The 24366-nt window shown below is 33.0% G+C and overlaps 1 protein-coding gene across 4 annotated transcripts; it reads left to right on the top strand.

Annotated features, from left to right (window-relative positions):
- Nucleotides 1–22: 22 nt before the first annotated feature.
- Nucleotides 23–22370, top strand: LOC140056649 (phospholipid-transporting ATPase ABCA3-like). Of its 4 annotated transcripts, XR_011846793.1 has the most exons (43): nucleotides 23–145; nucleotides 896–974; nucleotides 2838–2911; nucleotides 4281–4312; nucleotides 4735–4842; nucleotides 5099–5218; nucleotides 5585–5735; nucleotides 5938–6052; nucleotides 6260–6370; nucleotides 6513–6656; nucleotides 7086–7282; nucleotides 9700–9900; nucleotides 10081–10198; nucleotides 10320–10412; nucleotides 10581–10862; nucleotides 10956–11074; nucleotides 11184–11330; nucleotides 12241–12515; nucleotides 12774–12986; nucleotides 13097–13380; nucleotides 13492–13680; nucleotides 13839–13924; nucleotides 13998–14205; nucleotides 14445–14546; nucleotides 15978–16100; nucleotides 16497–16613; nucleotides 16831–17004; nucleotides 17242–17352; nucleotides 18058–18227; nucleotides 18429–18567; nucleotides 18761–18823; nucleotides 18938–19027; nucleotides 19156–19243; nucleotides 19348–19451; nucleotides 19618–19647; nucleotides 19784–19941; nucleotides 20294–20360; nucleotides 20604–20707; nucleotides 20795–20887; nucleotides 21304–21418; nucleotides 21518–21643; nucleotides 21782–22046; nucleotides 22097–22370. XR_011846793.1 is itself a non-coding variant. In XM_072102095.1 (42 exons), exons 2-42 carry the CDS (start codon nucleotides 915–917, stop codon nucleotides 21944–21946), a joined length of 5466 nt encoding a protein of 1821 aa, XP_071958196.1. In that variant the 5' UTR covers nucleotides 23–145; nucleotides 896–914; the 3' UTR covers nucleotides 21947–22370. The 4 variants fall into 4 exon arrangements, 2 of the variants coding, with proteins under 2 accessions (XP_071958196.1, XP_071958198.1); XM_072102095.1 differs by having other exon boundaries at nucleotides 21782–22370; XR_011846794.1 differs by lacking the exons at nucleotides 21782–22046; nucleotides 22097–22370 and having other exon boundaries at nucleotides 21052–21418; nucleotides 21518–21540.
- Nucleotides 22371–24366: the final 1996 nt, after the last annotated feature.

Genomic DNA, 24366 nt, shown 5'->3' on the forward strand with positions numbered 1-24366 from the left:
CCATCACTCGCTGCAGCACACTCTGTCCGTATAGTATTAAATGCATGCATTATCCGTTGCTGCTTGAAGGAAATGAAGGGCTGTCGGTCAACATTCATTTGAAGTATAATATCAAGTCATAGCACTAGTTATTATAGGACCAAAGGTAGATTAATATACTTATGAATTCATGTAATACATTGTATTTAATATTGTATTTCAATTTTAGGCCCATCCAGGGCTGCCATCAGTAGTTTGAAATGATGGGCGTAGGAAATGTCATCTTGCAATACGTCACGCATCGCTGGTTTTTATAAACTTGGGAATTCCAGAGTTTATTCCAACTTAAACCACCATGCTCTATCGTAGGCCTACATACAGCTAACTAGGCTATACATATATTATAGGCCTACTATTGATAATATTTTGTGTTGGGTTTTAAAGTACTAAAGTGCATTAGGATTAGCACCCAGTTAGTATGTGTACCTGCTATATATACATATATATATATAATAATAATAATAATAATAAATGAAAACTTATATAGCGCCGGTATCCTCCACCCGGGCCATGTGGCGCTCATGGCGCATATACATCTATTGTATTGTATTTAACAACAAAACTTAAGTAACTGTGTTGGTTTAAATTGAATTTAAATAACAAAACCTCTATTTATAAATTATAGGCCTAAAGTTTAGCCAACCAAGGTCATGTACAGTATATAATTTAAATGTGTTACCATGGTCTTATTAGAATTTAACTGAGTCATTAAAAACTATGATTGAAGGGCATAGTGAATTGGGACTTTTTACCCAACGTGTTTGAGAACATTGTAATTTCTACTGGGAATTGTAACCAGCGTTTGGATTGCACATTCTTCAATATAGCCTACGATAGTGACTTTTTAAAATTTCAGGCGATTATCTCTGCTGTTTATGATGGGTTTGAAACTGAGGCAATTCAAGTTGCTGCTTTGGAAGAATTGGATTCTACAGGTTGGTCCTCATTTTATTTCAGGGTGCTATATTTAATTCAAGTATTTTATTTTCAGGTTCCTCATGGTGCTATATTTGATTTAAATAATCATTGAAAATGCCTGTGCAGTAGTAAATAAACGTACAGATATAATTTTTGTTTCTTTAAACAATCATTGTTTCTGAGTGTGTGCAGAATATATTTTCCGAGCCAACAGCTATATTATCGTTGGCTGTGATGTCATGATTTTAATACTTCTTGTGGAACACACAGAAATCAGTATCTCCATTTCTGTTGGTCTATAATTAGGACTAATTTCCGCAGTAAGAAGAGAAAGACCAGTCAATGGCAACAACAATATTTCCTTCAATAATGAAAAAAGTAACTTGTTAATTATCCTTTAAATTTGGAAGGAGAATGATTTATAAGCTGAGTTAATTAGGCCTATCGCCCGTATTCTTAAACCGGACTTTAGTCGTAGTTCGAGCTAAAACTAAAAAAATGACGTCATTTTAATTCATAAACCGAACTTCAACTAAATCACCGACTAAATCAGGCCAACCTCGACTAAATCGAGACGGATTTTGATCGATTTTTTTAGTCCTGGAGGGTGCAGACTAAATGGTCAACTAAATGGTTTTTAAACGATGTTTATAAAAAACGTAACAGTCATTGAGTTGTTATATTGGCCAGATATTGACGAATGAAATATCTATATTTATATTAGCTTAATTAAATATACATTGGTATATGTTATAATAATGAAAATCATCTTTATTTACAACTGTATACAAATTACATAATTTTCTTAGCGCAAGTCCGACTTCAACTACGTCACGCCATAGCGACAATGGCAGATGCGGAAATTCACCACGCGATGGAATGTTTAGTGGGCCTAGCGCTTTCTTGTCACGCTATGAAGTGCGTGGTTCGTCGTGATCATACTTTGTTGGGGGCCTAGAAAATATAAAAGTTACCGTACCGCCATGGTTCCTAAATATATTGTGAAGATTTTGTTTGTTGTTAATCAAAAGTACTTCACTGTTAAATTAATACTGACAGATCTTGTTCTAATAATTAACGATTAAAATTATTTTTCATGTATAGTCCTGATGCGTAAAAAGTGTTGTAAGAAAATGGAAAGTGATATCAATGCGCAAAATTTCGTCTGCTCCTCAAATACTCTCTTGTCATTGGCCAATGTATAGCCTTTGTTACCCAGACGTGTGCAACTCGACTAAAAGCTCGACTTCATTAAGTCGAACTGCAAACTTCGACTACTTCGTTTTTTAATCGAATTTGAAGTAATAGCTCGAACTACGACTTTTCCAAGTCGAACTTCGAACTATGACTAAAGTCCGGTTTAAGAATACGGGCGTATGTCTTTCTGAAAGAAAGAAACACATAACCATACAATGCAGTAGTTCTACATGTCGTCATAATAATAATAATAATAATAATGAATTAGTATTTCAACACTAATTTCATTCCTAATTAATATTAAATTATTGAATCGTATCACGATAACGGTAGGTATTTCATGGAGTTATACACAATTTTTTTCTTCAGTTTAAAGATATATTTTCCACTGAAAAAATAATTTTTTTACATATTTGTATACCTATACTACCTTTCTTACATATTGTATTCATATAAAAACATAAATGATAAATAAAAAGTGTAATTCGCTTCAGCATTAAAATTCAAAGTCTGATTTTATTGATCATAAATTTTCATGTTTTTGTATTCTGTTTGAAATTATAATTGGGGAAAAAACACACATTATATTTAACCTTCCTCTCCAATTTGGTCCATTAACCAATTTGGTCCATTAACTAATCCATGTACTACTAAAAATGTAATGAACTTGTTTTAAATTGTAGATCCGTCGACCAATCGGAACCGTCTTTGAAATCCTTCTTCCGCTGGCTTTTACAGCATTGCTGTTACTGGCAAAGTAGGTATTTTAATAATGACAACATGTTGGAGATGACTGTCACTTTAACTGACATGAATTAAAATGTTTACTTGTTTAAACAATATTATTTTAATAATAGATATATAATTTATTAATGATATTTAACTAATAACAATATATACAGTAATACTAATAATTAGAGCTATCAAATGACTCTGTTTCTAAGAAAATAATTCTGTGAACTGAATTCAAAGTTACTTGGGTTATCAGTATTATTTTTTTTTTAGCGACTATCAGGTAGATTTAGTACTAGAGTAGTTTAAGAGTATAGGGTTAGGTTAGGTTTAGGTCAGGAGACTTGTACTAAATTGTAAAGTTACTCAGGTTTGGCATCTATTCTTCTATCGGGTAGACTTTAGTACCATAGAGTAGTTTACGAGTATAGTCGGGAGACTTTAGTACCATGTTGTACGAGTTTAAGTCAGGAGACTTTAGTACCATATTGTAAGAGTTTAAGTCAGGAGACTTGTACTAAATTGTAAAGTTACTCAGGTTTTGGCATCTATTCTTCTATCAGGTAGACTTTAGTACCATAGAGTAGTTTACGAGTATAGTCAGGAGACTTTAGTACCATATTGTACGAGTTTAAGTCAGGAGACTTGTACTAAATTGTAAAGTTACTCAGGTTAGGCATCTATTCTTCTATCGTGTAGACTTTAGTACCATATTGTAGTTTACGAGTATAGTCAGGAGACTTAGTACCATATTGTACGAGTTTAAGTCAGGAGACTTTAGTACCATATTGTACGAGTTTAAGTCAGGAGACTTGTACTAAATTGTAAAGTTACTCAGGTTTGGCATCTATTCTTAGGTAGACTTCATTTATAACCGTAGTTACAAGTAATTATAAGCAGGACTCGTACATTTTGGCCTTCAATTTAATTCAAGTTGAATTTAAGGTATAGCAAAGCTTGTAATACTGATCTATTAAATAAATTATATTTCTGAATTATATTTTTTACTTAGTACTAGTCACGGATTTAAATAATAATAATACAAATTAACCTTTGAGTTGGTTATTTAATATATTATTCATACAATTCTGCATTGAATTTTGCACAAAAAAGTGTTTTTTGTTATTTAGTGCAATAGCTCATTAAAAGATTGTACCTTTATACAATTCTGCATTCGATTTTGCACAAAAAAATTAAGTACTTATTCTGTTATATAATGAAAAAGCCCTAAGGCCATAAATAATCACCATTATGCTTATGATATGATGCATGCAGTTTTTATGGTATATCCATTAAATCTATAAGATAGCTGTCTCACATACAACAATAATTTGATAAATACCACACAACAATTAAACTGTATCTCAACTTCAAAGTATTGATTTTCTTTCTAGAATCCTCATTACAACACAAGATAAATGCTTTAGTAAGTATGATATTATATTTATGTGACTCTTGCATCCCTTTCACATCAAATAATAACAAAACTCAGGTGATATGGTTGATGTGAATACTAAAAAATCAAACACTTCGGAGTCTGGGGGTCAATCACCTGAATTCTCTCTGGCGGGCAAACTCTGGAAATGTGAAAGGTACCAACTGTAAACTGAGATGTTTATCCTCTCACGATCAATCATTCAATGCTTTAGTTTTATTCTGAAATACTACTTTAAATATTTGTACAAAAATATAAACAGGTCTAAAAGATAATAATTAGTATAAATAAAGTATATAAAATATTATAAATTAAAAGTATTCTGATGATCATCGAGATGTAAACAAACGGAATATTATTTGAATTTGTCATTGGTGATTGAATATAATTATTACATAAACATATTTTTTTAGCTACATTTGAAACCATCGAACCATTTGATATCAATTCATATACTGAGGAATATTACTGTGACCTGGGTCTTTGTGGAAACCTGACATATTTTCCACAAAATGATTTAAGTAAGTTTAATTTTATTTATTATATGGTGTATCTTTGTAAATAGAAACATGAATTTGATTGATGAAGTTGTAATCAATGTTGTTGCATAAATGCTGGTTTAATACACAATATGATGATTTAATGAGTTCATAGCTATTTAGTGCATTGTCACAGTTAACTGTTAACAAATCTTATGTATCACAAAGGTCTATTTTTCTATATTTCATATTTCATCATAAATTCACTATAGACATTTTATATGAATAATCATTACAGCGAAAGCTTTGATGTTAACCGTGTCCGGTTTGATTGGTGTGCCGCTATCACAAAATTTATTCATCTCCGAGGATGCCATGGTAACAACCGTAGCCGATAATGATCATCTATATTATGGAGGTAAAATAATAATTTAAAAATGTTTTATTTATTTAATTAATAGGCCTTTTTCTAATCTTGTCAGTACTGGGTAATAACTAATATATTCTTAATGAAATGTTTGTAAACTGAATTCAATGGATGTTGATAACATCGTATGATTGTCTTAATAATTCTGTATTTTTGATTGTACAGTATTTTATATCCATATAATTATAATACTCCTATTGTAAAAAGCTGTTGTATTGGCATTGAGGAGACAGCAACTGGCCTGCCAATGGATGTTGAATACACCATACGATTGTCTCATAACCTAGTTTTTGTATTTGATTGTACAGTATTTAATATTCAATTATAATGCTACATATTTCCTATTTTGTAACAAAGCTGTTGTATTTGACATTGAGGAAACAGCAACTGGACTGCCAATGGATGTTGAATACACCATACGATTGTCTCATAACCTAGCTTTTCAAGAAACCTGGAATACAGATGATACATACCCACCATTTCCACAACCTGGACCACGAACTGACAAGTAAGTTTATTTTCCAAACTATTTTCATCAATGTTTTGTTTTTTTCTAAATATGTTTTAACTAGTGTTAATTCTACCTATTTTAATAATTTCTTATGTTATTATTAAAACATTTAATATTTGAGTCTTTTTTCTTGGTTCACAAATTTCATTTACTTGTACAGATCACTTGTAAAAACAGCAACTTCATAATTATTTTTCAGTAATTATTACAAACGTTTCATAGCAATTCAATCAGCCATGGATCGTGCCATCTTGATTAGCCAATCAGCATACTTTGACCCTGTCTCAGCGGCAAGTACAAGTTTCCAGATGCAGGTAGTTTTATGTACTTAACCATTTACAATTTAAATCCATTTCAGGTCCATTTTAACCATTTACAATTTAATTGGTTTACAAAGTAATAAATAAATGTTTGTGCTAACATCATAAAAGTCAATTTTTGTTTATATTTGAAATTAAATTTTCTTGATACTATACGACTTTGTGATAAAAAATAAATTATGTAATATATTATATTGACAGCAATTTCCGTATCCTGGATACAAGAGTGATGCATTCATTTCAACGATTGATTTTCTTCTACCATTGCTGATGGTCTTTGCTTTTATGTACTCAGGAGGCATTATTGTAAAGGTTTGCCATCAATCAATATTATTATCACCTAACAAGCAATTGAAACAACTACCAAAACAAAAATTAAAACAAACAACTACAAAGCAACAAAAACATTATTATTATTGATCAACCTATTACTAATTTCATTATTTAATTTCAGGAACTTGTGATTGAGAAAGAGACGCGTTTAAAAGAAAGTATGAAAATGATGGGATTGGCTAACTGGCTCCACTGGCTGGCATGGTTTGTCAAAACCTATTCATTTCTACTCATTTCAATCATACTCATCGTCATACTTTTTAAGGTTTGTTCATCATTTCAAAATCTGTCCAATAAACAAGATCTATCGTTCATATCATGAACATGATGTTTCATTAAGAAACACCTTTACTTGTAGCATTATCATCAATATCATCAATCGAATTTTATATCTTGATATTCTAAGTTCCTTGCACCTACAATTGCTGGGGAACAGTGCGGAGGTGTTTGGATCATCTTCATTGTTTTTTTTGTTGCCATTAATTGGTTGTTTTTGGTTAGCCTATTTCCTGCTCAGAGTCTAGATAATTTTAATAATCAACAAACACTCAAAGCGCTCTGATCTTTATGAAATAGCGCTATATAAATGTCGCATTAATATAGTATTATTATATTAGTATTATTATAGTATTATTTGCATTCATTTGTCAGGTTTTTTCTTGCTCCTCATGTACTTCATATTTTCTCTCTATAGGCTGGCAAAGTGCTTGAGCATGGTGATGGGCTGGTTATTTTCATTTTCTTCATGACCTGGATATTAGCCAGCACCATGTGGAGTTTTATGATTAGTGTATTTTTCTCAAAATCTCGTCTTGGGTTTATCTTTGGTCTACTGATGTGGTTCCTCAGTTATCTGCCATTGTTCATTCTACCCTACGATGAAACATCAGGGTAAGTAGTTCTACTGATGTGGTTCGTCAGTTATCTGCCATTGTTCATTCTACCCTACGATGAAACATCAGGGTAAGTAGTTCTACTGATGTGGTTCCTCAGTTATCTGCCATTGTTCATTCTACCCTACGATGAAACATCAGGGTAAGTAGTTCTACTGATGTGGTTCCTCAGTTATCTGCCATTGTTCATTCTACCCTACGATGAAACATCAGGGTAAGTAGTTCTACTGATGTGGTTCCTCAGTTATCTGCCGTTGTTCATTCTACCTTACGATGAAACATCAGGGTAAGTAGTTCTACTGATGTGGTTCCTCAGTTATCTGCCATTGTTCATTCTACCTTACGATGAAACATCAGGGTAAGTAGTTCTACTGATGTGGTTCCTCAGTTATCTGCCATTGTTCATTCTACCTTACGATGAAACATCAGGGTAAGTAGTTCTACTGATGTGGTTCCTCAGTTATCTGCCATTGTTCATTCTACCTTACGATGAAACATCAGGGTAAGTAGTTCTACTGATGTGGTTCCTCAGTTATCTGCCATTGTTCATTCTACCCTACGATGAAACATCAGGGTAAGTAGTTCTACTGATGTGGTTCCTCAGTTATCTGCCATTGTTCATTCTACCCTACGATGAAACATCAGGGTAAGTAGTTCTACTGATGTGGTTCGTCAGTTATCTGCCGTTGTTTATTCTACCTTACGATGAAACATCAGGGTAAGTAGTTCTACTGATGTGGTTCCTCAGTTATCTGCCATTGTTCATTCTACCCTACGATGAAACATCAGGGTAAGTAGTTCTACTGATGTGGTTCCTCAGTTATCTGCCATTGTTCATTCTACCCTACGATGAAACATCAGGGTAAGTAGTTCTACTGATGTGGTTCCTCAGTTATCTGCCATTGTTCATTCTACCCTACGATGAAACATCAGGGTAAGTAGTTCTACTGATGTGGTTCCTCAGTTATCTGCCATTGTTCATTCTACCCTACGATGAAACATCAGGGTAAGTAGTTCTACTGATGTGGTTCCTCAGTTATCTGCCATTGTTCATTCTACCTTACGATGAAACATCAGGGTAAGTAGTTCTACTGATGTGGTTCGTCAGTTATCTGCCATTGTTCATTCTACCCTACGATGAAACATCAGGGTAAGTAGTTCTACTGATGTGGTTCGTCATTTATCTGCCATTGTTCATTCTACCTTACGATGAAACATCAGGGTAAGTAGTTCTACTGATGTGGTTCGTCAGTTATCTGCCATTGTTCATTCTACCCTACGATGAAACATCAGGGTAAGTAGTTCTACTGATGTGGTTCGTCAGTTATCTGCCATTGTTCATTCTACCTTACGATGAAACATCAGGGTAAGTAGTTCTACTGATGTGGTTCCTCAGTTATCTGCCATTGTTCATTCTACCCTACGATGAAACATCGGGGTAAGTAGTTCTACTGATGTGGTTCCTCAGTTATCTGCCATTGTTCATTCTACCCTACGATGAAACATCAGGGTAAGTAGTTCTACTGATGTGGTTCCTCAGTTATCTGCCATTGTTCATTCTACCTTACGATGAAACATCAGGGTAAGTAGTTCTACTGATGTGGTTCGTCAGTTATCTGCCATTGTTCATTCTACCCTACGATGAAACATCAGGGTAAGTAGTTCTACTGATGTGGTTCCTCAGTTATCTGCCATTGTTCATTCTACCCTATGATGAAACATCAGGGTAAGTAGTTCTACTGATGTGGTTCGTCAGTTATCTGCCATTGTTCATTCTACCTTACGATGAAACATCAGGGTAAGTAGTTCTACTGATGTGGTTCCTCAGTTATCTGCCATTGTTCATTCTACCCTACGATGAAACATCAGGGTAAGTAGTTCTACTGATGTGGTTCCTCAGTTATCTGCCGTTGTTTATTCTACCCTACGATGAAACATCAGGGTAAGTAGTTCTACTGATGTGGTTCCTCAGTTATCTGCCATTGTTCATTCTACCCTACGATGAAACATCAGGGTAAGTAGTTCTACTGATGTGGTTCCTCAGTTATCTGCCATTGTTCATTCTACCTTACGATGAAACATCAGGGTAAGTAGTTCTACTGATGTGGTTCCTCAGTTATCTGCCATTGTTCATTCTACCCTACGATGAAACATCAGGGTAAGTAGTTCTACTGATGTGGTTCCTCAGTTATCTGCCATTGTTCATTCTACCTTACGATGAAACATCAGGGTAAGTAGTTCTACTGATGTGGTTCCTCAGTTATCTGCCATTGTTCATTCTACCTTACGATGAAACATCAGGGTAAGTAGTTTATAATACAGATATATGATACAGACAAATAAGATTTTTTATAGCAGTATATTTTAAGCAAGTAAGGTTATTCATTATCTTATATTTTTTCTTCTCTGTTTCAGCTCTACTAAAACTCTATGTTGTTTCTTGCCTAACTCTGCAATGGGCTATGCAATGAATTGTATTCTACGATATGAGAGTAGTGAGGAGGGAATTCAGTGGAGCAACATCGGTAGAAGTCCCGCGACTGGAGATTCTTTCAATTTAGGAAACTGTTTTCTTATGCTTTTACTTGATAGCTTCATCTTTTTCATCATCATGTGGTAAGTATTATTTTTGAGTGGAATACCTTCAGATGTTTTTAATGTATCAAGTCTCCATAGGTTTAGTAGTTATAGCTTGTCTATTCATCTATTTCTAAAACAACTCAGAAACATAAAAGCATAGATCGTGTATACGAGTACTTACTATGAAATAGTCAATAGAAGTGATTATCATTTTAGGTATGTAGAGCAAGTGTTTCCAGGCAAATATGGTATTCCACAACCAATTAATTTTCCTTTTAAGAAGTCATACTGGTGTGGAAATGTAGTGCATGTTTCTCCTGATGATGAAGCACAGGTACTGTATGCTGTTTCTCTTACTTAATTAAATGTTTAAGTCAAATAAAATTTAATACTTTTATAGAGTTTCTATACTCTGCTGTTATGATACATGTTACTTCTTTTGCAATTTTGTACAGATAGCCATGAATAACATCGATAACAAAAATCATGAAAGTGCCCCAAACATTGAAGTTGGTATTGATATTAAGAATCTGCGAAAGGTTTACAAGGTAAGTAAAATTACATTTTACAAGGTTTACAAGGTTAGGTTTACAAGGTAAGTAAAATTACATTTTACAAGGTTTAGGTTAGGTTTACAGTAAAATTACATTTTAGTGATATTACTATTCATACATTAAATACTGAACTCTATGATTTAAAAAAATATCTTCGTTTAGAGTTCAGTTGGGAAAAAACTTGCTGTGGACGACCTCTCACTGAAGATGTACAAAGGTCAAATAACATCTCTTCTTGGTCACAACGGAGCTGGTAAAACTACTACAATGTCCATCTTGACCGGTTTATTTCCACCAACTTCAGGCTCAGCTACTATCAATGGCAAGAGTATTGTGACAGACATTCAATCTGTACGGTCAAGTCTCGGCTTATGTCCACAGCACAATGTCTTGTTTGATCGTCTGACGGTTAAAGAACATCTGGATTTCTTTATTAATCTAAAGGTAATCAACAATTAACTATTAGTAACCATTTATATTATACAGTCACGTGTCAATAAAAAATCATTATTAACAAATTTGTGCTTTGTTTTATAGGGTAAAAGTGGTGCAGAAGCCAATGCTGAAGTAAGGTCAATGATAGAAGACTTACAACTGGTTGACAAGACTAACACAGCATCCAGTTCACTGTCAGGTGGCATGAAACGAAAACTGAGGTAAACTTCTTCTCCATTTATCTACAAATGCTGATTTTAACTCTGATTTTATAGAAACGCAATTATTCCATTAAAAAAATATGTATTTGTCACATATTCTGTATTTTAGTTGTGCGATTGCTTTGATTGGAGGATCAGAAGTTGTGATTCTAGATGAGCCTACCTCTGGCATGGATCCATATGCACGTCGGGCTACTTGGGATTTGTTATTAAAGTACAAAGCAGGAAAGACCATGGTACTCACTACACACTTCATGTAAGTAATGTATACAATATTTTAATTATCTTCAGATAATCTTTTTCAAATGTAACAGGTCCGCAATTGTATATATGTTATAAATACAGATTTTCGCACCGCTGCTTTAGCCAGCTATGTCCGAAGAGGATATACTCATTAAGAAGCTTTATCATCGTAGTAGCTATAGTTCTAAGGCCGACAGTTTTGGGAATTTGTAAACTCGACTATAATTTATAGGTCCCAGCTGCTGGACCCAAAAAACGTATAAAGCGAGTCTATGAGGGCTCACGGTTGAACGATTTTGCATTCTCGCTCTTTGATTGGTTGGCGAGAATCAACAGACTGAGGAAGAATTTTCTCACTTGTACCGCCGTAAAGTCACGTTGTCTAGAGGGTATTCAGTTGCATGCCTACAGGTTGGGCTCACACACACACAGCACATTAAAGTTCAAAATTTACCATTTTTAAATGCCATTTTTTAATTAGTAGATTAATATTTTGTTGGATAGGTACACATGTCTTCTTTCAAATTGTTGAAAATTAGCAGAAATATCAATTATTCAATGAAATACAACCAGATTACTAACACCCAACAAAATGGCCATGATGTGATTTATAATTAAATAGCTATGTTAGATTTTGTGTATTTTTGCGATTAACCAACATATTTTTATTTTGTTACACGTTTCCATGGCAACAAAATGTTCATAAATTATTAAAAATTGTGTATTTATAGTACAATTAACTAGTGAAAAAATTGGCATAATGTGATTCTTAATTAAAGAACTATCTTTGATTTGTATGTATTTTTGCAATTAAAGAACATCTTTTAATAATTAATCATTTAATATATCTGAAGAAAGAACAATGATTAATTTTAAAATGTCGAGTGGCGTTTTTTGTAAGAAATATTTCTTATTTACTTTAGGGACGAGGCCGATTTGTTGGGAGATCGTATTGCCATCATGGCACACGGACAACTACTCTGCAGCGGCAGCTCTCACTTTCTTAAAAACCGATATGGAGTTGGTTATCACATGACACTGGTTAAGAATGAAAATTGCCAAGTTGATCAACTTACAAAAATTATTCAAGATTATGTACCTGGAAGTTATCTGGAGTCAAATATTGGTGCAGAGCTTGCTTATATTTTACCAGGGGACAGTACCTCACAGTTTCAATCGCTTTTTGAAAATGTTGAAGGTACTGTATACTTTATGTTGAAGGTACTGTATACTTTATGTTGAAGGTACTGTATACTTTATGTTGAAGGTACTGTATACTTTATGTTGAAGGTACTGTATACTTTATGTTGAAGGTACTGTATACTTTATGTTGAAGGTACTGTATACTTTATGTTGAAGGTACTGTATACTTTAGCCGATAATGTAGCATTATCATACACACCAGATGCTCCACAATAATATAGTATATTTACATTTCTCTTTCTTTGTGTTGCAGCAAAGCGAACAAGTCTCGGCGTTGAAAGTTTTGGTGTGTCCATCACAACTTTAGAAGAAGTATTCATGAAAGTTGGTGAGCAAGCAGAGGCAAAAGCGAATGGAACTGCCAACAATGACGAGGGTGAGGGCGCTGTTGCATCCACCACGATGCAGAATATTCAGAAAGCAGAAAAAGCTGTTAATATCTCACAACTTGAAACCAGAAGAGAAGGTACTTAAAATAAATAAATTTGCATAATGTTCTAAACTCAAGTAATATGTAGGAATTTTTATTTAAACCTATCTAAAACTGGATCTAACGTTTGTTTCTTTTTTTTTCAGATTTGCTTAGTGGGTTAGCTTTAAAAGCTCAGCAGTTTAAAGCTATGTATATTAAGCGTTTTCTCAACAGTAAACGTGACAAAAAAGCTGTCATTATTCAATTCTTTTTCCCACTTTTGTTCATTTTTCTTGGATTATTGATTATTCTACTTTCTGGGGGTAGTGCGGCTACTGATGATCCTAAGTTGGAACTAAGTTTGATTAAGTTGAATGAGGCTGAAGACTTAAATCATCGGGCATATTATGCTGACTTTACTGGCAATGACGCAGTCAAGATATTTCAGGTCATTTTCTTATACTACTATAACACTACACAATTGAAAATAAGTTGTTGCAATGAGGAATACCATTGATAATGATTTAGCATAAAATACTCCTTATTCTTAATATCTTAGAATGTTGAAAGTTACTTGGTCAGCCTAAAATTTTTAGAAGAAAGTGTAGAAAATATAGAAGGTACAGTACAGACTCTGATGAATGAAAACAGCTATGGAAAGGTCAAAGGTGAAGACATACCGAGTCCAATGGCACGATACTGTTGTTTGTACAACTTCATCATTTTGAATGAGGAGTGTTCTTCTTGGGTGAGTCCTTTGTCAATCTTATTGATCATACAAAAAAAATGAAAAGAGTTTTTTTCAAGTGTCCTTTGTCACTCTTATTGGTCATAAATTATTATATGACAATGACGGAAAAAACAATTGCACAAACATTCATATAATCAGCAAATTGTTTATTTTAGATCCGTAATCAGCCTGAAGATGCATGCAAAGACTATCCTGAATATTCCTACACAAACTGCCCATCTTGCTATAATTCTACAGAGAAGTAAGTAATATTCATTGACACTGTTTAACATTGGCTTACTTATATTACAATAAACTTTTGTTTAATTTGCTAGGTTATATGGTTCATGTCCAGTTGGTGCACAACCCAGCATTCTGTCTGACCCAAACACTTACTTTCAAGAGAGCGTCTTGGAAGAAGATGCTGACAATGAACCTAACTTTTTCAATGAACTTGTGGCAGGTTTTGTTTCTGTTAACGCTACCTTTGATGCACAGCAAGTTGTTCCAAATCTTTATGCAATTTTCAATAATAGTTTAATTGTAAGTATTTGATAGGAATGAGATGTGTACCAACAACCATATTTTCTCTGTATGAAAATAATATCATGGTGCAGTACACCACAACACTGCTTTCTAAATCAATCCAGGGAAAAGTGAAATTCAATCTAATCATTTACTGATTTGTGACAGGAAGACAAACATTTTGAAACAAAACTGATTTACCTAAAAATGTAATTTGTGTTATGCTAATTTTCATATAAATATGTTTATATTTTCAGGCAAATGTGTCATTTGTTAAGAAACTAGAAGAAGTGAATTTTTATGAGCTTGCATTAAATGTTAGTACTGGGACTCTAGTGACAGCCTGGTACAGTAATGAGGTAAAATGTTCTACTTTTTAATGGAGACAAACACTAATGGTTAAGATGAAATGTTATTATATCAGCATTACTGTTTGGAAATAAGATGTTATTATATCAGCATTACTGTTTGGAAATAAGATGTTATTATATCAGCATTACTGTTTGGAAATAAGATGTTATTATATCAGCATTACTGTTTGGAAATAAGACGTTATTATATCAGCATTACTGTTTGGAAATAAGATGTTATTATATCAGCATTACTGTTTGGAAATAAGATGTTATTATATCAGCATTACTGTTAGGAAATAAGATGTTATTATATCAGCATTACTGTTAGGAAATAAGATGTTATTATATCAGCATTACTGTTTGGAAATAAGATGTTATTATATCAGCATTACTGTTTGGAAATAAGATGTTATTATATCAGCATTACTGTTAGGAAATAAGATGTTATTATATCAGCATTACTGTTAGGAAATAAGATGTTATTATATCAGCATTACTGTTAGGAAATAAGATGTTATTATATCAGCATTACTGTTAGGAAATAAGATGTTATTATATCAGCATTACTGTTAGGAAATAAGATGTTATTATATCAGCATTACTGTTTGGAAATAAGATGTTATTATATCAGCATTACTGTTTGGAAATAAGATGTTATTATATCAGCATTACTGTTTGGAAATAAGATGTTATTATATCAGCATTACTGTTAGGAAATAAGATGTTATTATATCAGCATTACTGTTTGGAAATAAGATGTTATTATATCAGCATTACTGTTTGGAAATAAGATGTTATTATATCAGCATTACTGTTAGGAAATAAGATGTTATTATATCAGCATTACTGTTAGGAAATAAGATGTTATTATATCAGCATTACTGTTAGGAAATAAGATGTTATTATATCAGCATTACTGTTAGGAAATAAGATGTTATTATATCAGCATTACTGTTAGGAAATAAGATGTTATTATATCAGCATTACTGTTTGGAAATAAGATGTTATTATATCAGCATTACTGTTAGGAAATAAGATGTTATTATATCAGCATTACTGTTAGGAAATAAGATGCAAATTGCAGGCATACTATAGTATACTTCTTTTTCAACCTTTTTTAATATCATGACATTTGAAAATTAAAATTCAAAGCATGCCATACAACATTTGTTTGTAATTTACATGGGCACCATACAGTACATAATTACAAGCATACCATACCTTTAGCCCAAGCATGCCATACAACATTTGTTTGTAATTTACATGGGCACCATACAGTACATAATTACAAGCATACCATACCTTTAGCCCAAGCATGCCATACAACATTTGTTTGTAATTTACATGGGCACCATACAGTACATAATTACAAGCATACCATACTTGTTTTTTTTTCAAATTATACCCATACCATATGTTTTTGTTTTCACATTACAGGCATACCATACCTCTGTGCAAGTTCTTAATGCTGCTTCTAACATGATACTGAAGTCTTTTACTAGCGATGAATACAGCATTACAACTTACAACTATCCCCTGCCTCGGAATGTAACAGCTCAGGTATTTTATCCTCAGTTTAAGTACTATTTTTAAAACATATTATTGAAAGTATACATATCTAGTATGTAGTAAAATTGACTTTTTATTGTGAATACAAGATACTAAGTCTACTTTATTGTAAAAACTTTACATTTTTGAGATATGTTTTGTACCATAGTAGATCATTAAATAATACATAGTGATATATATTTAAATAAATTTCATGCCATATACAGTGTTGAAAATCTGAAACGTTTTGTCAAAATTGTTTTCTGTGTCAGTCTAGCCCTTCCTGATCTGCTAATAATAATAATATCTGAGTGTAATGGGTGGGTTGAGTCTTGTATAATTGAGTTTTCTTAAGTATAAACATTTTAAAATGAACATGTTTTCAGTTAGTATTTTTATGTTACATAGGCAGAGGAAGCAGCTTCAAGTGAGAGTGCATTTGGTCTGTCAATCTTGGTGGTATTTGGTATGGCTTTTCTTTCAGCTAGTTTCATCGGTTTTGTTGTTGGTGAGAGAGAAAACAAGGTGACTATACTTTCTACCTTTGTTTTCACAGTAGTTGAGTTCCTGCATCATACATACTATTACTTTTATTACATTTAATTATCAATCTTTATTATCAACCTAAACAAATATATTTTCTCAATTAAATGAAGTTAACACAACAGCAACAACTCAATTTCCTCTCTCATTGAAAGCACTTCTTGAAGTAAGCATAAAAACATATTGTTGTATTTTGTAGGCAAAGCATCTTCAGTTTGTGAGTGGTGTTGATCCACTGAGTTATTGGGGTGCTACCTTTGTATGGGATGTGTGTAATTTTGCCATTGTCTTTGTTGGTATCATCATCATGTTTGCAGCATTTAATCTAGATGCATACGGAGGTTCTAATCTTGGAACAGTTGCTTTACTCTTTGTAAGTTTCAATTTTGTATAAAAATTACGAGTGAGAATCAAAATCTTAAGGCATTTAATGAAAATGCAGACTGTCTTAAAAGAAGAAAACTATTCATCAGAACTGTAATCAAAGCCTAGAGTACTTATATACCTACTAAACAGTTATATTTAAATGAGGCAATAATTTACAGAATAAAGACATCATGGATATCAATCCACCACTGATATTATGTCATTTGTTTTGTTTTCTTTGTAGCTGTTATTTGGTTGGATGGCTATTCCATTTATCTATAGTGCAGCTTTTATGTTCAAGACTCCAGTCAATGCCACAGCTCTTACAATATTCCTCCTTGCTATTCTAAGCATGGTAAGTAACGTTGTTCAAGACTCCAGTCAATGCCACAGCTCTTACAATATTCCTCCTTGCTATTCTAAGCATGGTAAGTAACGTTGTTCAAGACTCCAGTCAATGCCACAGCTCTTACAATATTCCTCCTTGCTATTCTAAGCATGGTAAGTAACGTTGTTCAAGACTCCAGTCAATGCCACAGCTCTTACAATATTCCTCCTTGCTATTCTAAGCATGGTAAGTAACGTTGTTCAAGACTCCAGTCAATGCCACAGCTCTTACAATATTCCTCCTTGCTATTCTAAGCATGGTAAGTAACGTTGTTCAAGACTCCAGTCAATGCCACAGCTCTTACAATATTCCTCCTTGCTATTCTAAGCATGGTAAGTAACGTTGTTCAAGACTCCAGTCAATGCCACAGCTCTTTCCTCCTTGCTATTCTAAGCATGGTAAGTAACGTTGTTCAAGACTCCAGTCAATGCCACAGCTCTTACAATATTCCTCCATGCTATTCTAAGCATGGTAAGTAACGTTGTTCAAGACTCCAGTCAATGCCACAGCTCTTACAATATTCCTCCTTGCTATTCTAAGCATGGTAAGTAACGAATGTAAAGCAACTTACTGTACCTATTTAGTATGTTTGATATTATATTATTTTTAATAGATTAAGGTGGTGAAAATTAGGTAAATAAAAGTAATTTGAATTTGTTTGTGTTTCAACAGTTTACAATTCTTACTATCTTTGTCCTGAGTATTCCTGGACTTGGATTGGAGAGCACAGCCAATGCGTTAGACTATGTGTTTTGTCTTATTCCAACACATTGCTTAGGACGAGCATTCTCTGTATTAGGTGATAATGATGGTTTGAGACGGATATGCACTGCCAGTCAAGAGTGAGTTTATAAACAAAACATTTATTTATTAATTATTATTTTAGAAATGTGGATTTTTGGCTACACCACTGTGTAGCCTTTATTGGAAACAAGTACTGCTATGATTGTGTTTTTGTAAACTTTTGGTTTTCTAAATAGACTTGAGTATTGATATTGTTGTATAATTAGTTTGTGTATATTGTTTTTATATTATGATATTAGAGCTATGATAAATTGTCAAATGTCAGGATATGTCTATCAAGATAGCAACTTAGCCTGGGACAAGCCTGGTATTGGTACTTATTGTTTGTACATGTTTATTGGTGGAATTGTGTTCATCATTCTCACATTGCTTATTGAGGTGAGTTAAATATTATTTTCAGAGGTAGGCATTTTATATTTATATACATTAAGTACTTATATTTTATATTTATATGGATCATCATTTGTTTGCATTTTGCAAAAAAAAAGGTATGATAAATGAAAAATTTGATAATGTATTAATTAATTTAAAAAATGATAATGTATTAATAGACTTCTGTTTTTGTTATCAGGTCAACTTCTTTATCCCTTCTCGTTCAGCTTCTGTGCTCAAAGGGCACGTTTCAAATCCAGATGTAAGTTTTATTTATAATGGTTACATTACAGACAGCCTTTATAATTTGTGTGATGTATGTTATACATTCTACTGTGGCATATTTTAACGATATAACTTGTTATTTTGTTTCTAGGATTCAGATGTTGCAGATGAGAGACAAAAAGTTTCTGAGCTTGATCCTAAAAACAGTGATTCTGCTGTAATTTTACAAAATCTTTCCAAGGTAAAAGATTAGATGAGAAATTTAACTCATTTAATTTTAAATGTTGATTCATTGAGTAATCCTAACCCAGAATCACAAATTTAATAATATTGAATACTATGTTAAAATACTGTATATATACCTTTCAGGTGTACAGGAAGAAGCCAGCTCCTGCAGTGGATCAACTATGTCTTAACATACCCAAGGGTCAATGCTTTGGTCTTCTTGGAGTTAATGGTATGTACCTGTATATATTAACTCAATACAACAGCTTTAAATTTTATTATGTATTATTAATATTGAAAGTCTGACATTTGTCATGTTATAAATTATTGTATTAGGTGCTGGCAAGACTACAACATTTGGAATGTTGACAGGTGATCTGAGCATTACAGCAGGAACAGCTTACATGGATGGATTTGACATCCAAACACAGAGGAAACTCGTAAGTCTATGTTGATTGAAAAAGATTTAAACTATGATGCATTTTGTTTGTACCTCATTGTTAAAAGGACAATAAAAAATATTCAAACTTTGTATAATTCAAGACACCTTTTCAAGTCGAATTTTTCTTGTTTTATCAAACAATAATTCATATATTTTGTCAACAGGTTCAGCAAAGAATTGGATACTGCCCTCAGGTTAGTGAACTTTCTTTCTTGTTGTAAAAGATTCCTGATATTGTATTCATCACTACATGATAACAAATAATAGTTTTAAAGAATTGCTTCTTGAGTTCTACGGCAAATTGATACATGATACTGTTTCTTTTTTTAGTTTGATGCTTTGCTTGAGCGGCTAACAGGACGTGAAGTATTGACAATGTTTGCTCGTCTTCGTGGTATTCCAAATCATAACATTGAAAATGTTGTTGAAACTACCGTCACACATTTGTCTCTTAATAAATGGGCAGATAAACTGTGTGGTGATTATAGGTATGTTGTCACTGATAAACTGTGTGGTGATTATAGGTATGTTGTCACTGATAAACTGTGTGGTGATTATAGGTATGTTGTCACTGATAAACTGTGTGGTGATTATAGGTATGTTGTCACTGATAAACTGTGTGGTGATTATAGGTATGTTGTCACTGATAAACTGTGTGGTGATTATAGTTATGTTGTCACTGATAAACTGTGTGGTGATTATAGGTATGTTACCAGTCAATCAAATGCTCTGATACTCCTGCTCTAGTAAACAATCTTAAGATATTTTTTATGTGTATGATGATACAAAAAATAAATTTATTTTAAACATTTGTTTAAGTTATAATAATTTTTTTTATAGTGGTGGAAACAAGAGGAAACTTAGCACTGGTATTGCTTTAGTTGGGAACCCACCAATTGTTTTCCTGGTAAGAATGGTTACATAATATTATAACTAACTCTTCACAGATTTACGATGTTTGTGTATAAGTATGAACAACCAAGTAGGACAAATATATTGAAATTATTCCAGATACAATAAGAAATATTTTTATCCAACTGAACTTCAGAAAACTTGTCTAGTGCGGTAGTTTCTTGTCAGTAGAGTGGATTTTTAATTAAGAATTAATTATGAGAATGAAATATTACATCTGGCACATTTAATTCTTTAGGATGAGCCTACGTCTGGAATGGACCCAACCGCACGACGATATCTATGGAATGCTCTGACATCTGTCATGAAAGGTGGACGCTCCATTGTGCTAACATCACATAGGTAGAGTTTATTTTAAATTAGCTATACTGATTGATATAATCTGCTTCCCAAGTTTGTAATTGAAACTAATAATCTATCTTGTTACAGTATGGAAGAGTGTGAGGCCTTATGTACCCGTTTGGCTATAATGGTAAACGGACAATTTAAATGTCTAGGGAGCACACAACATCTTAAAAGCAGGTATACTATTATTTGGCCTTGTTGCTTCTTCCATATCTCATATGAATGAGACATGTGAGACATTCTGTTAATTTTCATTAAGGACTGAATAAATTGGAAGCATAATATTCATGAGTTAAACATGTATCTACTGTATGCATTCAATGACTGACATTGTTTTGTAGGTATGGCAAGGGCTATACAATGGTATCTACTGTATGCATTCAATGACTGACATTGTTTTGTAGGTATGACAAGGGCTATACAATGGTATCTACTGTATGCATTCAATGACTGACATTGTTTTGTAGGTATGACAAGGGCTATACAATGGTATCTACTGTATGCATTCAATGACTGACATTGTTTTGTAGGTATGGCAAGGGCTATACAATGGTATCTACTGTATGCATTCAATGACTGACATTGTTTTGTAGGTATGGCAAGGGCTATACAATGGTTGTTAAAATGGAAGATGGTGTGCCCATGGATGGAATTAAATCATTCATTAATGGAACATTTGAAGGTGCAGTTCTTTTGGAGGAACATCAGGTAAACTATGTCATAATACAGACCTTCAGTTCTATTAGTTCATTCAGTTTATGAAAGGTTTTGTATTTAATAACAATATTACAATACAATGTTATTCAGGGTGTATTACAATATCAAGTGGAAAATAGTGATCTTAGCTGGTCTTACATATTTGGTAAATTAGAAAGTAACAAACAGGAGTTGAGAATGGAAGATTACAGCGTCAGTCAGACAACACTAGAACAGGTAAGACATTTGACAGTTATTGTCTCCAACATGTGTATACCATGCTCTTTAGTATCAGGCTTTTCTTCTTTCATGTTTTTATACCAAAATAAAAAAACAAAGAGTGGGTTCTTAAATTATTACTTTCATTTGTTTAAGGTGTTTATCAATTTTGCAAAAGAGCAGCACACAGACGCAGCATTTTCCAGAAAATTAAACAAGGCACATCACACAACATACGTAGAAGTTCCATCAACTGGGGCTAATCTTCGTAGGGAATCAACCAGGAGAAGTTTACGATCAGGACCACAATCACCAAAATAAGAGTATTGTGAATCAAAATATTAACCCTTCAATTGGTGTCTAATTTGTTCTCAGATGATTCGTCATGCACACATTATATGCACTTGTTCCAAAGTATTGGGTTGTATGCTCACTTTGTAGTGACTGGGTGCACTTGTTCCAAAGTATTAGGTTGTATGCTCACTTTTTAGTGACTGGGTTTACAGCAAATTTTTAAAATATAAAATGAAACATTTTTATTCGTTTTACAATTAATTGTATAGTCTGTATTCTTAACCTGATTGGCATAACATTTAGATGGTGCTACTGAAAAATGGTGGCGGTACCGATTGTGGTCTAATAGCCTGATGACAAAAATAAATAAATATACATTGTGGACAGGGTATTTATGTTGTACTAGATATTGTGGACAGGTTTTCAATGTTATACATCACATTGCAGTTAGGGTATCAGTTGCAGGCTGGGTAAGATGTATACATCACATTGTAGTTAGTGTATCAGTTGCAGGCTGGGTAAGATGTATACATCACATTGCAGTTAGGGTATCAGTTGCAGGCTGGGTAAGATGTATACATCACATTGCAGTTAGGGTATCAGTTGCAGGCTGGGTAAGATTGCAGTTAGGGTATCAGTTGCAGGCTGGGTAAGATGTGGGGGTATATATTTTAAATGTAAATTGTAGACTGGTGTGCCAGGATATGTTATAACATTGCATACAATGTTACAGTGTGTTTAACTTTCACCCATCGTAAAGTTTTTTATCACATTATCGTCTGTCTAGTTTTTTCATACTTGTAATCTAAAGTTTGATTTTAGGTGTTGTATCCATCACTAAAAATTACTATACAATGAATAAATATTAGTAATGATGAACAGGCATAGCACATTATGCATGAAAAGCCATATTAATAATGATGAACGGGCATAGCACATTATCAAAGCCATATTAATAATGATGAACGGGCATAGCACATTATGCATGCAAAGCCTCAATCAATGCATTTAACAAAAATAATAAAAAGCGGAACGCTAGCAAGAGAAAAAGGAGTGTAAATGGTGATTTTTCAAAGAACCCAATATAAGCAATTGAATTTATACAGTTTTATATATTTTAAATTATTCAGGATATAATATTTGGAGAATTGAATAATCTATTTCTTATAATTTCTATTTTTATAATCGTGACTAAAATCAATTAGGAGCAAAAGTAATAATATGTACTGATGTAAACTTTGTCTATTTCACTATTACTCACCAAAGATCTAGTAGTATTGTATGTTATTACTGTAGAGCCTAGCTATTTTCTTGCCAGTTGCCCAACTTGCTATTATACAATGTTTTCAACTTATGTCAAAAGCCCATAATAGCTTTCATGTTTATATATGTTTCCCATTTTTGCCGTTTTACGGCGGCGTATCGTAACACATTTTATTGGTGATTAATATTATATTTGCTTCTGCCGGCATTTTCTGTGCTAAACAGATAAAGCAATTTTTAAATTGTTTTTGTTTATTGTGTGTGCAGTATATAAAGGAGTTTATCCTGGTTTTTAAATGGTAACAATAAAAACGAGCTAATTACTTGCTAATTTTGACTGGTGATTTTGTTGATCATGAATAATCCATAAATGATTACACTGAATAAACAATTTAAAAAGGTACCTCATAAGATGAAAAAGACATGCATTTTGAAAATGCAACGTTTTGATCTAGGAGTATATTCATATGCCTATGTTATGCGCGATTTGAACGATTTGCGCAATTTGAAATTGCGCAAGGATTTTCTTGCGCAATTTAAAATTGCGCAAAAAATTCCTTGCGCAATTTGAATTGAAACATGTGTTTCAAATTGCGCAAGCAACGTATTAAATTGCGCAAGTAATCTGCAAATTGCGCAAGGTTTTTCGACAGATTGTGAAATCATGCACACCCATATTTTTTAGTAATTTCTAAGAATGATTCAAAATTAAAGATAATATCGCATTTCCTTACCCTCCCGGGAGCTACCCTCCCGGGAGCTTCCCTCCCGAATTTTTTTTTCCAAATAAAAAAAATCTCGAATTCCCAATGGTTCTATAAAATACCATATTCACACATAATATGAGGAGAAGGCATAAATAAATACCAATAGTATAATATAATAATTTCAATTCAAATATCAGTACTGTACTAATGACGATTAATAAGACTAATAACGATTGGATTTTTTTTAGAAACAATAATTATTACGAATTATTAGACGTCTACTATTTAACTTAAAAATTAATTTCGGTACCATTCTCAACAACAAATGAGTACAATAATAAAAATAACAAACAGTTCGTTTTCAAATTGCGCAAAGGTGTCATATTGCGCAAGAACTATCTTGCGCAATTTACAAATTGTGCAGCGCAATTTGAAATTGCGCAAGGATTTTCTTGCGCAATTTCAAATTGCGCAAGT

This window comes from Antedon mediterranea, chromosome 8 (assembly GCF_964355755.1).
Source record: "Antedon mediterranea chromosome 8, ecAntMedi1.1, whole genome shotgun sequence".
NCBI classification, from domain to species: Eukaryota; Metazoa; Echinodermata; class Crinoidea; order Comatulida; family Antedonidae; genus Antedon; species Antedon mediterranea.